This window comes from Phascolarctos cinereus, unplaced genomic scaffold (assembly GCF_003287225.1).
Source record: "Phascolarctos cinereus isolate Bilbo 61053 unplaced genomic scaffold, phaCin_HiC Scaffold_4;HRSCAF=312, whole genome shotgun sequence".
NCBI lineage: Eukaryota > Metazoa > Chordata > Mammalia > Diprotodontia > Phascolarctidae > Phascolarctos > Phascolarctos cinereus.
This window is the reverse complement of record NW_027555847.1, coordinates 248,582,984-248,599,409: the sequence shown is the minus strand read 5'-3', so window position 1 is coordinate 248,599,409 and position 16,426 is coordinate 248,582,984. Positions and strand designations below refer to the sequence as shown.

Genomic DNA, 16,426 nt, shown 5'->3' with positions numbered 1-16,426 from the left:
TTGCTATTCCTAATGACAGAACTAAAGGGACCTGGCCTAGTTTTATAATATACTGAGATCTCTTCACATTGTAATCTCTCCTCCTATCATTCTTGCAAATTCTTTTCTCCAGGTTGAATGTTAAACATGTATTTTTTCATACAATAAAAAGACATGTCAACTTTATCACTCTCTTGGGATAAAGCCCAAGAATTAAAAGGGTTAGAGCCAACAGGTACTTGCTTAGTTACTCTGCATTAGCCACAGCACAAAAATAGAATTCTTTTTTTTGGTTAGGCAATAGGGTTAAATGACTTGCCCAGGGTCACACAGCTAGTAAGTGTTAAGTGTCTGAGGCCACATTTGAACTCAGGTCCTCCTGAATCCAGGGCTGGTACTCTATCCACTGCGCCACTTAGCTGCCCCCACAAAAGCAGAATTCTAACCTAAATCACAGCACACTAATGCTATAAAGGACCTTGAATAGTCTAACTCTTCCCCTCATAGACAATGCCAGACTGACAAAAAATGCTCCTACATTTTAAAGATCTCCATCAAAGCAGATTCTATAGCAGTCTTTGGTCAACCATTCCAGGCTCCAACAATTCTCCCATGTATTTCTTTTCTTAGATTCATAAGGTAAATTCCTCAGGAGTCAGCTTTACTTCATTTCCTCTCTAGTTTTCTGCAAAATGGGGATATGTGAGGTACCTACCTCACACAGTTGCTGTTAAGCTCAAACGAGATAATGTATATAAAACACTTTCCAAACTTTAAAGCTCTATATAAATGTCAGCAATGAATGAAGGGCATAAGCTAGTCATAATAATACTTCATATGGTTTGAGGTCTCAAAAATTTCCCCAAAGTTTTCCCTTTTATGAGCTGATTTATCTCAATTCCTTTATCCTTTTTTTCATGAACTATTTTGTCATTCTTTTAATCAACTTTGTGGCCAACTTCTGAATCCTAAGTCCTAAAAGGATATACAATGTGATACTGGAAATTTTCTTTTAGGTATAGCTAGGCTGAAGGAGAAAAAAAATCTTTTGTTGAAAAGACTCTAGGACGATGCAAGTAAGCAATGTAAAATCATAGATTTCTTTTAAAAATGTTTTTAGTCATTTTTATTTGTGATAAAATTAGAATAAGAAAAAGGGTACAAGCCATTCACTACTTAATGGCAAACTAAATATAAAATATGAACCTGGATGAAAGTATTCTTTATTTTTTTTAAGGCAATTGGGGTTAAGTGACTTGCCCAGGGTAACACAGCTAGTAAGTGTCAAGTGTTTGGTCTGAGGCTGCATCTGAACTCAGGTCCTCCTGACTTCAGGGCCGATGCTCTAACCACTATGCCACCTAGCTGCCCCTGAAAGTATTCTTTATAATGATCCTAGAATCCTATGATGTGGTAGGTAGAAGAGACCTTAGAGATCATTTACATTGAATCTAAAATCATAATTTGACAAATGAGGAAACAGAGACTCAGAAGATTTCAGTCAAGTTAGTGGCAGAAATGGAACTAGAACTTACCTCTTTTAATTTTCAGGTTGTTTTTTTTTTTATTGTGAACCTAAGAATCATCAAACATTTCAATATGTTTCTCAAAAGAGAAAAAGGATGTATATGAAATTATGATCTTCTGCTTAATTTTTTAAAAAGTGTATATTATCAATGTATTAACAAAACTGCCCCACTTATATCCCCTTCTCAACTTTTTTGTTTTGTTCTGTTTTTTCTTGTCTCATTGCTAAAGTTAGTACCTCTAGCACTGTATCAAATTAGTGGTAACAACTTTTTGGTAGATGTATATGTAGTTCCAGTCTGACTCCCAAATATTTTACACATTCTTTAGTTATCTTGAATAGAACATCTCTCTTTCTGTTGGGTTTTACAGATAATATGTAGAAACACTGATGATTTATGTAGATTTCTTTTACATCTTGAAATTTTTTTGACATTGTTAACTATTTCAATTAATCTTTTCCTTTTAAACATTTATTTTTAGTTTTCAACATCCACTTTTATAAGATTTTGAGTTTAAGGGGCAGCTAGGTGGTGCAGTAGATAGAGCACCAGTTCCGGACTTAGGAGGACCTGAATTCAAATCCGGTCTCTGATACTTGACACTTACTGGCTGCGTGACCCTGAGCAAGTCAGTAACCCCACTGCCTAGCAAAGAACAAGAAAAAGTTTTAAAAAAAGGTTTTGGGTTTTAAATTTTCTTCCCCTCACCCCCCCCAAAGACAGCATGCAATCTGATATGTACAATCATATTAAACATATTTCCACATAGGTCATGTTGTAAAGAAGAATTACAACCAATGGGAAAACCCTGAGAAAGAAAAAAAAACAGAACAACAAAAAAAAAGAAAAAAACAGTATGCTTTGATCTGCATTCATACTCCATGGTTCTTTCCCTGGATGTGGACAGAATTTTCCATCATAATTCTTTTTGGAATTGTCTTAGATCACTGCATTGCTGAGAAGAGCTGAGTCTATCAAAGTTGGTCATTGCACAATGTGGCTCTTGTGTACAATGTTTTTCTAATTCTGCTCATTTCACTCAGCATCAGTTCATGCAAGTCTTTCCAGGTTTTTCTGAAGTCTGCCTGTTCATCATTTCTTATAGCACAATAATATTCCATTACATTCACATATCACAATTTGTTCAGCCATTCCCCAATTGACGGGCATCCCCTCAATTTCCAATTCTTGGCCACTACAAAAAGAGCTACTATAAATATTCTCGTACATGTACCTACATGTACATTTGCATAATCTCTTTGGGATACAGACTTAGAAGTAGTATTGCTGGGTCAAAGGCTATGCACATTTTTAGAGCCTTTTGTACACAGTTCCAAATTGCTCTCCAGAATGGTTGGATCAGTTCACAACTCCACCAACAATGCCTTAGTGTTCCAATTTTCCCACATCTTCTTCCAACATTTATCATTTTCTTGTTTTGTCATGTTAGCCAATCTGATAGGTGTGATGTGGTACCTCAGAGTTGTTTTAATTTTCATTTCACTAATCAATAGTGGTTTAGAGCATTTTTTCATATGACTATAGAAGGCTTTAATTTCTTCATCTGAAAACTGCCTTTTCATATCATTTGACCATTTATCAATTGGGGAATGACTTGTATTTTTATAAATTTGACTCAGTTCTCTACATATTTTGGAAATGAGACCTTTATCAGAGACATTGGCTGTAAAAATTGTTTCTCACCTTTCTGCCTTCCTTCTAATCTTGGTTGCATTGGCTTTGTTTGTGCAAAAGCTTTTGGATTTCATGTAATCAAAATTATCCATTTTGCATTTCATAATGTTCTCTATTTCTTGTTTGGTTATAAATTCTTCTCTTCTCCATAGATCTGACAAGGTAAACTATTCCTTGCTCTCCTAATTTGTTTACAGTATCACTGTTTATGTCTAAATCATGTACCCATTTTGACTTTATCTTGGTATACAGTACAAGATTTTGGTCTATGACTAATTTCTGCCATACTTTTTTTCCAGTTTTCCCAGCAGTTTTTGTAAAATAATGATTTTTTATCCCAGAAGCTGGAGTCTTTGGGTTTATCAAAAAGTAGATTACTATAGTCATTGATTGCTGTGTCTTGTGTACCTAACCTATTCCACTGATCTAGTACTCTATTTCTTAGTACTAAGTAGCTTTGATGATTGTCAATTAATCTTCATTTTTTTTTCATTCTCAAAAGTAACCATCAGATTATCTGCAAAAACTGATGGTTTTGTTTCTTCTTTGCCTATATTTATTCCCTCAATCTCCTTTTCTTGTTTTATTGCTAAAGTTAGTATCTCTAGCACTATATCAAATTAGTGGTAACAACAGACATTCTTTTTTTTACCCTTGGATCTTATTATAAAGGCTTCTACTCTTTCTCCATTACATCAACAATAGCTTTCGTTTTAAAATAGATATTACCATATTAAGGGATGGTCTATTTACCTCTATACTTTCTAGTGTTTTTAAGAGAAGTGTTGGATTCTGTCAAAAGCTTTCATCACCTACTCACATAATCATGTTTTTTTTTATGTTTTTATTACTAAAAGTCTATCATCTATTTATAGTTTTCTTTATATTGATCTAACTCTGCATTACTGGTATAAATCCAACCTGGTATATCATCTTTTTTAAATATACTGTCATAGCTTCTTTGCTAATATTTTATTTAATATTTTTGTGTCAACGTTCTTTAGGCAGATTGGTCTACAATTTTCTTTCTTTGTTTCATCTCTCCTTGGTTTAGGTATCAATATCACATTAATATCACTGCAAGAGTTTGGAAGCATGCCTTATTTTCCTACTTTTACAAACAGTTTATATAACAATGGAATTAGTTTTTGAATGTCTGATAGAATTCATCTACAAATTCATCTGGTCCTGGGGACTTTTTTCTTTATGAATTGCTCAATCAGCTCTTTTCCCCCTGAAACTGGGTTATTTAAATAGTCTACTTCTTTTGTTGATCTGAGTATTTTTCATTTTTCTAAGCATTCATCCATTTCTTCTAAGTTACCAGTTTTATTAGCAATCAATTGGGCAATATGGTTTCAGATAACTTCCTTTATTTCCTCTTCAGTTGTTGTGAATTCTTTTTATTTGATTTTTCTTTTTCTCTTTTTTAATTAGACTAAGTAATTGTTTATCCATTTCATTAGTTTTTTAAAGCTCTTGGTTTTTGTTATTAATTTTTTTCCTTTCATTTTTGTTAATCTTTTCTTTGAGTTTCAGAATTTCCAATTTGGTGCTTAATTAGAGTTTTTGATGTGTTGCTTTTCTATTTTTTTTTAAAGTTACATGCCCAATTCATTGATCTGTTCTGTCTCTCTTCTGTTGATCAAAGCGTTTGGAGATATAAAATTTCCCCTAAGGACCGCATTAGCTGTATCCTAAAAGTTCTGGTTTATTGTCCTAATGTTATTATATCTTTGATGAAGTTTTCCATTGTTTCTATGATTTGTTCTTTGACACATCAGTTCTTTAGAATTAAGTTAGTTTCAAATTAATTTTTAATCCTTTCTTCAAAGGCTCTTTATTGAATATATATGTTTTGCATTGAAGTTAGCAAAGAAGACGTTTAATATTTCTGCTTTGAGAAATTTGTGAGATTTTTATGCCCAATACAGAGTTGATTTTTGTAAACTTTTGTATTAAAAAATATATTATTATATTTTCTTTCCTCTCCCTCATCTCTATCACTACCTAATATATCCCTTCCAAGTCATCCTCTATAACAGAAAAGTACAGTCAAACAAAACATACTGACACATAGCCCATGCTGCTCTTCTAGTCCATCACCTCTTTACCAAGAGATAGGAGGTACACTTCACCATCACTTTAGTTTCTGATTTTCTGTCACTGCAGACAGTCTCTAGTCCTCTTGCCTTAGGCCTAAAAGCATGAATGTGTAAATTTAGCAAGCTCCTTGAGAGAAGGGAGTATCTAGTTTTTGTCTTTGTAGTCTCAGTGCCTCAGAATGTGCCTTGCACATATTACACACTTATTAAATGCTTACGGAATTTAATTCTATATCCCATCCTGTCACAAATAGTAGATCTCCTCCCTCCTAGCTATTCCTTAACCAAAGGAAAAGAAGGAGTACTTTTAGGCATCTGATGAGTATATCCATGTGGTAGATTCCCATGTTGGAAATTCTAATTTTCAAACGTTATTAATTTCTTAAAAAGCATAAAAAGGCTAATTTCTTTTTTTTTTTTAAAGCATAAATGGCCCAAGAAGTTGTTTGTTATTTAGCCCTGGGATTCTCTTTTCCATAGGACAAACACTGTCTTGTAAGTTGTAATTGCGAAGAATGCTTCTAGACCCTGACGAAGCCAATGGAACATGCCTGACAGAGTGAGGTAGAGTAGAAAAGCATTGTATTAGAAGTCAGGAAACCTGAGTTCAAGTCTTGCTACTGCCACCAAGTAGCCATGTGACTATGGGCGAAACACTCAATCTCTCTACGACTGTTTCTTCATTTGCCAAATGGAGATAATAATGCTCATCATCTCAACTTCACATCATCACAAAAATTAAGTGAAAAAAACTAAATGAAATAATAGACACGAAAATACTTTGGAATAATACTGGCCATATTCAATTCAATAAACATTCATTTAGCACCCTCTATGCACTTGGAACTGAGCCAGGCACTGGGGATACAAAGGAAAAAAAACAGTACCTGCCCTCAAGGGCTTTACATTCTACAAGGAAAGACAATATGGTCAGGTACATAAATACACAGTAATTTCACAAAGCAGAAAGCACTAATGGACGGTAAGGTTAGGAAAGGCATTACACAGGAGATTGCAAGGAACTAGTCTTCAAGGAAGCCAGTGTTTTTAAGAGTCCGAGGTGAGGAAAGCATGCACTTCAGACACTAGGGGATAGCCTGTGTAAGGGCAAAGAGATGAGAGAGACAGGTTAAAATCAGGCAATAATTAACTAGAAGGCCAGTTTGGCCAACACATAGAGTGCATGAAGGGGAATATGAAAAGACAAGCCATGGTATGCAGGTCTTTAAATATCAGGCTAAGGAGTTAATATTTATCCTAGAAACAACAGAGAACTAATGGAAATTTTTGAGCAGGGGGAGGGATATACATGGTATGACAGTGTCTTGGGACTATTAGTGTGAAATGTGAATTAGAGAGAGGAAGAGATTGGATGCACTATTCCAAATGAGGTCATAAGGGCCTGAACTGAGGTAGTGATTGTGTGAGTGGAGAGAAGGGGACACTGTGAAAGTACGCGACTGAGCAACTGATTAGATTTGGGAGGGTGCACTGAGGAAGAAGGAGAAGTGAAGAATGATTGTAGGGCTGTAAACCTCAGGGAGGAGAACACTGGTATTCTGCACAGAAATATGGAAGTTTAGGGGGAGAGCCATATATAGGGGGAAAAGATAATGAGCTTATTGGGAACATGCTGAGTTGGAACATGTTTATAGGGCATAAAGCAAAAGTGTCCAGCACTCATTTGGCAATGTGGGACTAGAGACCAGAGGAGACATCTGAGCTAGTTATATCTACATGTTCAGGAATCATCTGCATAAAGAGAGTAACCGAACCCAGGGGAGTCAACGACATTACTGAGAACACATCTACAAGGTTATCTCAAAAGTGTGAGTGCAGTTTTAAGCTTTAGTAGCTTAAAGCTGCACTTGGGACATCATGTAGAGAAGAAATGGTGGCCTAGTGCAGAGTCTTGGGGAACACCAACACTTAATACTTCATGAGTAGGAGAGGGATTGACAACCCATCACAAGAGATCTCTGAAGGTGTGGTTGAACAAGAAGAACTAAGAAAAAGCCAATGGAAGAGACAGTAGGTGTTCAAGAGGAACTTCATTCAGTATTCTCAGTCAAAAAACATTTATTAAGTGCTTACTATGTGCTGGGCACTATGCCACCGGGGATACAAAGAAAGGCAAAAGATGGTCCCTATTCTCAAGGGGTGCACAGTCTAATGGGGAGACAACATGTCAACAACTACGTACAAACAAACTTTTTGTTGTTGTTTAGTCGACTAGTAGTGTCTACATACAGAACAAATTGGAAATAATATGGGCAACTAGATGGCGCTATGGATAGAGCACCAGCCCTGGAGTCAGGAGGACCTGAGTTCAAATCCAGCCTCAGACACTTGACACTTATTAGCTGTGTGACCTTGGGCAAGTTACTTAACCCCACTGCCTACAAAAACAAAAACAAACAAACAAAAAAAGAAATTGGAAATAATGAAGGAAAGGCATTAGAATTAAGGGGGAAAAGCTTCCTGTATAAGGCGGGATTTTAGCTAACTTAAAGGAAGATGGGGAAACCAGGAGGCAGAAGTAAGGAAGAGAACTCCAAGCGTAGGGGACAGTAAGTGAAAATGCCCAGAGTCCAGAGATGGAGTTTCTTGTTCAAGGTACAGCAAGGAGGCCAATGTCACTGGGTCAGAGAGTATGTTGCGGAGTGTAAGGTGTAAGAAGACTAGAAAGGCAGGGGGGCAGATTACGAAAGGCTTTGAATGCCAAACAGAGGATTTTATATTTGATTATGGAGGTATCAGGCAGCCACTGGAGTTTACTGAGGGGGGTGGGGAGGGAGAGTGACACGATCAGACTTTAGGAAGATCACTTTGACAGCTAAGTGGAAGATGGACTGGAGTGGGGAGAGACTTGTGTCAGGGTGACCAAGCAGTAGGCTATTGCAATAGTCTAAGCATGAGGTGATGAGGGCCTCCACCAGGATGGTGGCAGTGTCAGAGGAGTATAGGGAGTATAAGAGAGATGTCAGGAAGATAAAATCAACAGGCCTTGGCAACAGCTTGTATATGGGGGTGGGGATGCGGGTGGGTAAGAGGAATTGAGGATTACATCCTCAACTAGGGACTGGGAGGAAGGTGGTACTCTCAACAGCAATAAGGAAGTTAGGAAGAGAGCAAGAAAATAAGTGTGTTTGGGACACGGTCAGTTTAAGATGTCCCATAGTTGCAGTTGGCAGATCTGAGATTGGAGGTCAGCAGAGAGCTTAGGGCTAGACAAACAGATCTCAGAATCATTTGCCTAGAGCTGATAACTGAATCTATGGAAGCTGATGAGATCACCAACTGAAATGGTATAGAGGAAGAAGAGAAGGCAGCTTAGGACAGAGAAGCTAGGGGACTACTGCTAATCTTTGAAATAGTTTCTGTAGAGCAAGGTTGAAAGCCAGATTGTAAGGGGTTAAGAAGCAACTGAGCAGTGAAGAAATGTAGGTACGAGTTTGGCTGTGAAAGGTAAAACAAAAATGAGGATTAAGGCAAGGTTGCAGTATAATTAATAATAGTAATAGTGACAATTGGGAAGCTAGGTGACACAGTGGATAATGCACTAGGCCTGGAATCAGGAAAGCCTGAGCTCAAATCTGGCCCGAGACACATACTAGCTGCATGACCCTGGGCAAGTCACTTAACTCTGTTTGCCTCAGTTTCCTCATCTGTAAAATGTGCTGGAGAAGGAAATGGTAAACCACTATGGCATCTTTGAAAAGAAAACTCCAAATGGGGTCATGAAAAGTTGGACACAACTAAAATGACTCAACAACAACAAAAATAGTGACAATGATAAAGCGGTATCCTTTGTGCTCCTTGATTCAATTGGATAATTTACCTTTTGCTATGCAGTGAGTTCCAATGTTGATATCTCAGACTATCTCTCTTCTGGTTATCCCTCCTCCTTCTTCAGCAATTTATACTCAAATCAGGAATGTCTTTGCTGGCATGAACATTTGGGCTGGTGACAAATGTGTTTATTTTCACTGCCTGGGCCAACATTCTGAGTTCTGGATAAATTCCACCTGGAGAAATCTAGCTGCACTAGCAGCCTGAGGGAGGGGATCCACAGGGTTTGATTTTGATCCCACTCTTCAAACCAGATTATAACATTTTCATGACTGGAAGACCAGCTACATTCTTCTATTCAGCTTGTATTTGGCTGTGAAGGGAGACTTAGAAATTTGTTTCTATTTCACTCAGAGGAAGGGCAGGAAGAATGTCAGGAACAATTAAAGAGTGAGGACACAAATCAGCCGCACAGAAGAGCCACATCTGTTTCACACAGAACTGCCTAACTTTTGCATTTCCTCTGCTGAAAGGACAACCACCCACTGTTACTCAGAATAGCAACTTTTCTGTCTGATTTATATGGAATCGACCAGGCCTGGTAAAACCAGAGCTGGAACAGAATGTTAAAATGAAAAACGTCACGGGAAGCAATCTTTTTTTGAAAACCGTAAACAAGGAGATTATATCCTATTGGGCTTGTTTAAAATATGTATGCGCGTATGCTCATGTACACACACACACACATGCACACACACACACGGACACCCCTGTTGTTTAGGTCCACTAAATCGCAAGGAGACATCATTCAGCTCAACCCAGGCTGCCTGTAACTATGTCATTCACTGAAAAATCGCCCTTTGTCAGTAAGAATGCCAGGACTGAGAAACACAAGTTGTTGTGAGAAGCGAACTTGGTTTCTGAGCTGACCTCACATCCTAGTCCATTTTAATAGAAATGTCTGAAGAAACCTCACCTGTGAAAGGAGGATGATAGAAGAGAACCACCTTGTGCAGAAGACAGAGAGCCACTGAAGTAATACAACAGGGATGGCCTCTGGGACACAGACTGGCAGATTTTCTACTATGAAGCAGGCCTGGTCTCCCTGCAGGGGCCAACTGAGAAAGAGCCAGGATCTGGGGAGGCCTGTTTAGCACTTTTTTCTCCCAGAGAAAGCTCTCTGATGACAAGGGCCATTGTTTCCTCTTCCCTGGATGTTCTGGGAAAAGTCTGAAATGCAGTGCTGACTCTTACACAAGGGAGCGCTACTGAGAAGGCTAGCTGGGAAAAGACCGAGCTCTACTTACCATCAGGTAAGAGCCTTTGGCATGGGCAATGGTCGCTTGGCCAGAAGTGCCCCAGAATCTGTAATAAATTAGACCTCTGTCCATCTGGCAAAAGTAGCAGTGGCCACGGTCGAGATGTGAGGCTCTCACACTATTTCATCAAGCTGTTTCATCCTTCCTTCTTTCTCACTGCCATTTGTTTAAACTGACTATCCTCCAACTAAAATCACTGACATTTTCTTTTTACAAATAACTAGCTAGCATTCATATAGTGTTTTGAGGTTTCTAAAGCACTTTACAAATATTGTCTCATTTTATCCTCACAACAACCCTGGGAGGTAGGTGCTACTATTATCCTCATTTTACAGATGAGGAAACTGAGGAAAAATGAGGTCAAGTGACTTTCCCAAGCTCGAAAGTATCTGAGAGTGGATCTGAATTCAGGTCTTCCTGAGTCCACATCTAGTGCTCTATTCACTGGCCACCTAGCTGCCTCGATTTTCTCTTGTGTGCTCCTAATATATCATTAACAAGATGCTATCCTGGGTATGAACAAGGAAATGGACTAAGGTTAGACCTTTTCCCAACAAATTTTGAAGCCTCCTAACTCAGTGGATCCAGATCTGACCCTGGCTATTCTAGAACAAATAACGAAGTGTAACAAATAACATGAAAGCTCCTAATCAGTAGCTCTCCAAGGAGGCTGCCTCTGGCATGGACCTCTTTCTAGCACAGACCTCTCTTTACAGTTTCTGGAGACCTCTAACATGGCTGAGAGTGCAGCACTGGCCAATTCAGGGTCACTGTGGTCTGTCCCCACGCCTAGTCATCTCAAGGTCTCCAAAAAAAATTAGAAGCCTGGACCCATGATGAAAAGTGCTATCTCCAGAGAGAACTGATGAACTCAATGTAGACTGAAGTACACTTTTTAAAAATTTCTGCATTTTAAAAATTTGGTTTGTGTTTTCTTTTGCAACATGGCTAATACGGGAATATGTTTTGCATGACAAAATCAAATTGCTTGCCTTCTCAAGGGGGAGGGGGTGGAGAAGGGAGGGAGAGAATCAGGAATGCAAAATTTTAAAAAGTGATTTTTTAATTGTTTACATGTAATTGGGAAATATTTAATGAAATAAATAAAAACAATTAAAAAGAAAAAATGAAAAGCCCTCTTCACAAAAAGGTTGGGGACCACAGCAGATCCTACCATCGCTTTACCATTATCCCCCCTCCCCTTTTCTTTTGGGTGAGGCAATTGGGGTTAAGTGACTTGCCCAGAGTCACACAGCTAGTGAGTGTTATATGTCTGCATTATCCTCTTTCTTAAAGGTTTAATCTATCCTCGGGACACCAACTCTGCACATAAGTGAGATATTAGGGATTAGATCTAGCACTATTTGAGAAAATCAGAAACTGGAGTCAAACTAAATCAAATTCAAGCCCATTTAAAAGCATGCACTAAAACCCCCCAACTGCTATCTTTCGGACTGTAGCAAGAAAATAAGTATTTAATAATTTGTCAGAAGATATCTTTTTAGTCAGCAGTCCAGTTGAGTTTTCAATTCAATTCAATCCTTATTAAGCGCTTACTATACACAAGGCACATCACAGAGATGCCTATACCAGAATTTGGGCATACCTCATGGAGGAATGAGTCTCTTACCTGTAGCAGCTCAAGGTCGGAGGAGTCTTCTTGCCCAGGAACCATCTCTGTTAACATCTCAGACATGACTTTCGTGTTTCCTCGGACAACATCAAGTTCACTCCGCAGCCTGGCAATCTGTTATAAGCCAAAGGTAAGGGTGGGGAAGAGCGATAAATTAGTAGATAAACTAAAAGAATTGGTTTTTTTCCTTAATGCCTTTCAAAAATGTTACATTTGTTTCTGAATATCTCCCTTCCCTTCTCACCTACCAGCAAGTCTTCCTTTGGAATAAAAATTAAAAAAGAAACAGAAAAAAATGAACTTAACAAAACCAGCCAACCCATCAACTATATCAACGGTATATGCAACATTCCATACTCAAAGTCCCCAAACTCTGCAATGAAGGGAATGTTTTTGTCAACAATTCTCAGGGCAAAACTTGGTCACTATAATTATATAGTGTTTGGGTTTGTTTTATTATTCTTTCCATTGACACTGTTGTAGTCACTGTAAACTGTGCGAGAAGAGGCTCTTTTGCTCTATTTTTCCTCCTATGCTAGAATGCATGTTTGCAAGAAGAGGTGGCATCTTTGGCAGTTTAGTGAGACACAAAGGTGTCACTAATGAGGCAGCACTACTTCAGAGAAGACTTATCAAACAGTATTTAAAATGCCTATTTGCATGTAGTACTGCACTAGGGACAGAGATTACAAATTCCTAGGCGGCAAGAACTGAGAGAGTATTTATTTAGTAAGGTAATCAGCCCTTTCAGCACTCTTCTAGGGGAGGAGAGGAATGGGGGGACGGAGAAGAGGGAGAAAGAAGTGGAAAAGAAAGACAGAGAAAGAAGACAAGGAGGGCAGCTAAATGGCACAGCAGATAGAGCTCTGACCTTGGAGTCAGGTGGACTTGAGTTCAAATTTGGCTTCAGAAACATGACACTAACTAGCTGTGCGACCCTGGGCAAGTCACTTAACCCCAACTGCTTCACAAAAAAAAAAAGCAAGGAAAAGGGAGGGGGTAGGGAAAGAGAGGAAGAGGAAAAGGGAAAGAGGAGAGAGAGGAAAAGGAAGAAGAGAAAGGAAAGAGGGAGAGAGAGGGGAAAAGGAGATGGAGAGAGAGAGAGAGAGGGAGGCAAGGGAGAGGGAGAGAGGGAGAGAAAAAGAAGGAAGGAAGGTTAAGATAGCAGTAATCTGCTAGCCTTGGAAACTACCTCGTGGAAAGAAATCCTTGGAATTTGCTCAGCCAACTATGTGGAAGTGATCGAAACCTGCTCATAAAAACCTGAGAACTGAAATAAATACCTTAATTTTTCCTGTTGCCAAAGCCTATATTGCTGCAAAAGTTTTTTCCTCTGTGTCTTCTGTCACAATTCAATGTCTTAGTCCTTTAATGATCCTGGCAACTCTCTGCTTACCCTTCTCCAAAATCTTTCTGACACACACGAAGGCCACAGAAGGCTTCCATATTTCCACAGTTTGCATCATAAAGGAGCTTGCTTAGGTATTCATCACATAGAAAAAATGATTACTAATGATAGAAGAAAACTGCTGAAGGGCATTTCTCTGCCACAAACTACTTAGGTGAGAAGTCAAATAACTCATAATATGAATGGTAGATAGTAGAAAATCTAGAACCTAAGTTATAGATTCCCTCCACCTCATATCAGCTGACTGAGGGGCTACATCACATAATAAATTATTATGAGCCACCGTAATAAGCTAGGCCATCATTCATTCCTAAAATGATGTCTGCTGATAAGGCATCCCTGACTGGGAAATCAGTGTGAATTCCAGGGACACAGAAGAGGGTAAGAATTACTAAAATACCAGAAGGTCAAAAAACATGTTAGATAGCATGGCATATCAGGAGGACAAGATATAAAACTAGTGTGACTGGAGTGCAGATAACAAAGAAACTAATAATATGAAATACAGTGGGGAAAAGAAGTGTATTGTTGGATTTTGGAGTACCCTGAAAGCCAGGAAAAGGAACCTAAACTGCACTAGGTAGGCAACAGAGAACCAATAAAAATTTTAAAATAGAAGAACAGATCCGTGCAAGCGAAAGATTATTCGGGCAGCAGTATCAAGGACAGAGTAGAGGGAGTGGAGACAGTAAGACCTGTAAGGAGTCAACTGGTAATGACGACCTGCATGAGAGTGATTACAGTGGGAGGAAAAAGGAGGAGAGACATATTAATGACATTTTATTGAGGTGCAATCACGAAGACTTGGTAACTAATTGTATATGAGAGGGTGGTAAAAAAAATAACCTCAAGGGTACAAACACTGGAGCAGCAACGGTACCAGCAACAAAAATGGTGAAGTCTACAGAGTGAGCAAGTTCAGGGGAAAGATAGTGAGCGTGGTTTTAGACATGAAATTTGAAGAACTGGTAGGACATCCAGACAGTGACATCCTGAAGGAATGGAGCTCATGGGGATATGGGTCCAGAGCTCAAAAGAGAAGTCAAAGGCTGGAGACATAGACATGAGAGTCATCCTTATAGATCAGTATAGAAAGGGGATAGCTTAAGCAGTGGAAGTGAAAGAGACTGCAGGGGAAAAGGCATCCTGAAAGAAGACTGACAAGGACAGGCCTGATGGAAAGAAATGCCTACAATGAGGAGTCGGGAAGCTCTTTGAAGGGCCAGTGAAGGAGTGGTTGGAAAAGAAAGAGGAGAGCTAACAGTGGGTGGTATTACAAATTCTGAAGCCAAAAGAGAAAGTGGTGAGAGAAATGAACAACAGTATCAGAAGCTGCAGAGGTCAAGGAAGAAAAAGTCTGGAAAAAGGACAATGGATTTGGCAGTTAAGAGATCATTAATGACTTGTGAAGAAATCATTCTGGTAGAGTGGTGGGAAGAGAAGACAGATTGGTTAAAAGCAGAAGAATGGATAAAGACAACTTTTCCCAAAGAACTTGGCTGTGAAAGGGATGAAATGGATGACAGGGCCTAAATGGCCTAGAAGGGTTAAGGAGGAGCTTTTATAGGACTGGGAAGACAAAAACGGGTTTGTAAGCAGAGGAAACCAGTGGCAAGGGAGAGAATAAATATGACTAATAGAGAGATGACTGTTAGAGGAAAGTTCTGGAGGAGCTAGAAGGGAATGAGATAAATGAAATCAATAGAAGAATTAGCCCATGTGATCAGAGGGAAAAGGGAAAAAAGTAGATGCTGCTACTGAGATTTTCTGAGGAATGAGGAAGGAAGCTGAAGGAACTAACGTTAGACAGGTTCTTAATGTTGTCAAGTGGGAAGATGGCATTGGGTATAAATGTGGAAATAGGAAAGAAAGGAGAAAAGAGAAGGAATACTGATGCTGAAGGGAAAAAGAGCAGATGGTCAATAAAGGCAGAGATGCAAGCAGCATCCAGGAAGTGGCTAAGGTTGTGCAACAGAAAATCTATAGTAGGTGAAGAAAGCTCCATTTGGTGAATTTATCCATTTATACTCAGTAGCCCTGGAATAGGTACAAAGAAATCTGATGGTACAGGTTACTAGGGGTGAAGGTTCAAAGTCTGTGAATGTTTGAAGTTAAGAAAGGCAGGGGATTCTAGTAAAGTAGCTTGTGAAATTAAATAATAACAATAATAACTAAATTTATTTAACACCTTAAAGTTTTCAAAATATTTTACAAACAATATCTCATTTGAACCTCAAAACAAACCTGTGAGATAGATATTACAGATATTACATCCACCTTTCAGATAAGAAAACTGATACTCTGGGAAGTTAAGCCATTTGCTCATGGTAAAAACTAAGTGTCCAAGGTAGGGTTAGAACACAAGCCTTTCTGACTCGAAGTCCTACACTCCATTTGGCACCCCCTGTTCCTTCTTAGCGTGTTGCATCACACTAACAAAGCTGGGAATGAAAACAATTGTTGGTGAGAGAGTGGAAGACATGGGATGGGCTGAAGGAGAAAGTTTGGTTGAATGAGCCAATACAAACTCAGCTCAAGTCATGCGTCCTGCATTAAGCATTCTCTGATTACTCAAGCCCATATTGATCTCTTCCTTCTCTGAACTTATTCTAATATTGGTACTTAACATATATCGTCCTATATTTCATGTTTGTCTGTTTGTTACGTCCCCAAGTAGTTCACTGAGGTCAGGGACCACCTGTTGTGTGTTTCTGCATCTGCATCTACTACAGCATCTCGAACACAGTAGCAATTGCTTAGTATCTGCAACATAAAATCTTAGTTCTGCAAGAAATCTTGAGAGATAATCTATTTTCGGCCAGTACCTTAATCAGAACTATGCTGAAATCAAATTCAAATGGAATTCCATTTTATTTTTTAACATTTCTAGGGAAAGAATTTCCAAAGTCTCCATCTGTAATTCTTTTTAAAGGGTAGCAACAATTCATAATTTTAACCAAAAAGTA

At 38.7% G+C, this 16,426-nt stretch overlaps 1 protein-coding gene across 3 annotated transcripts in view; it reads right to left on the bottom strand.

Annotated features, from left to right (window-relative positions):
- TOM1L2 (target of myb1 like 2 membrane trafficking protein) overlaps positions 1–16,426 on the bottom strand; it is a 152,265-nt gene that overhangs the window by 47,305 nt on the left and 88,534 nt on the right. For all 3 annotated transcript variants that reach the window (XM_020967301.2, XM_020967302.2, XM_020967303.2), the window contains exon 7: positions 12,050–12,166. In XM_020967301.2, coding sequence (XP_020822960.1) covers positions 12,050–12,166 — 117 coding nt within the window. The remainder of the gene's footprint in view (positions 1–12,049; positions 12,167–16,426) is intronic.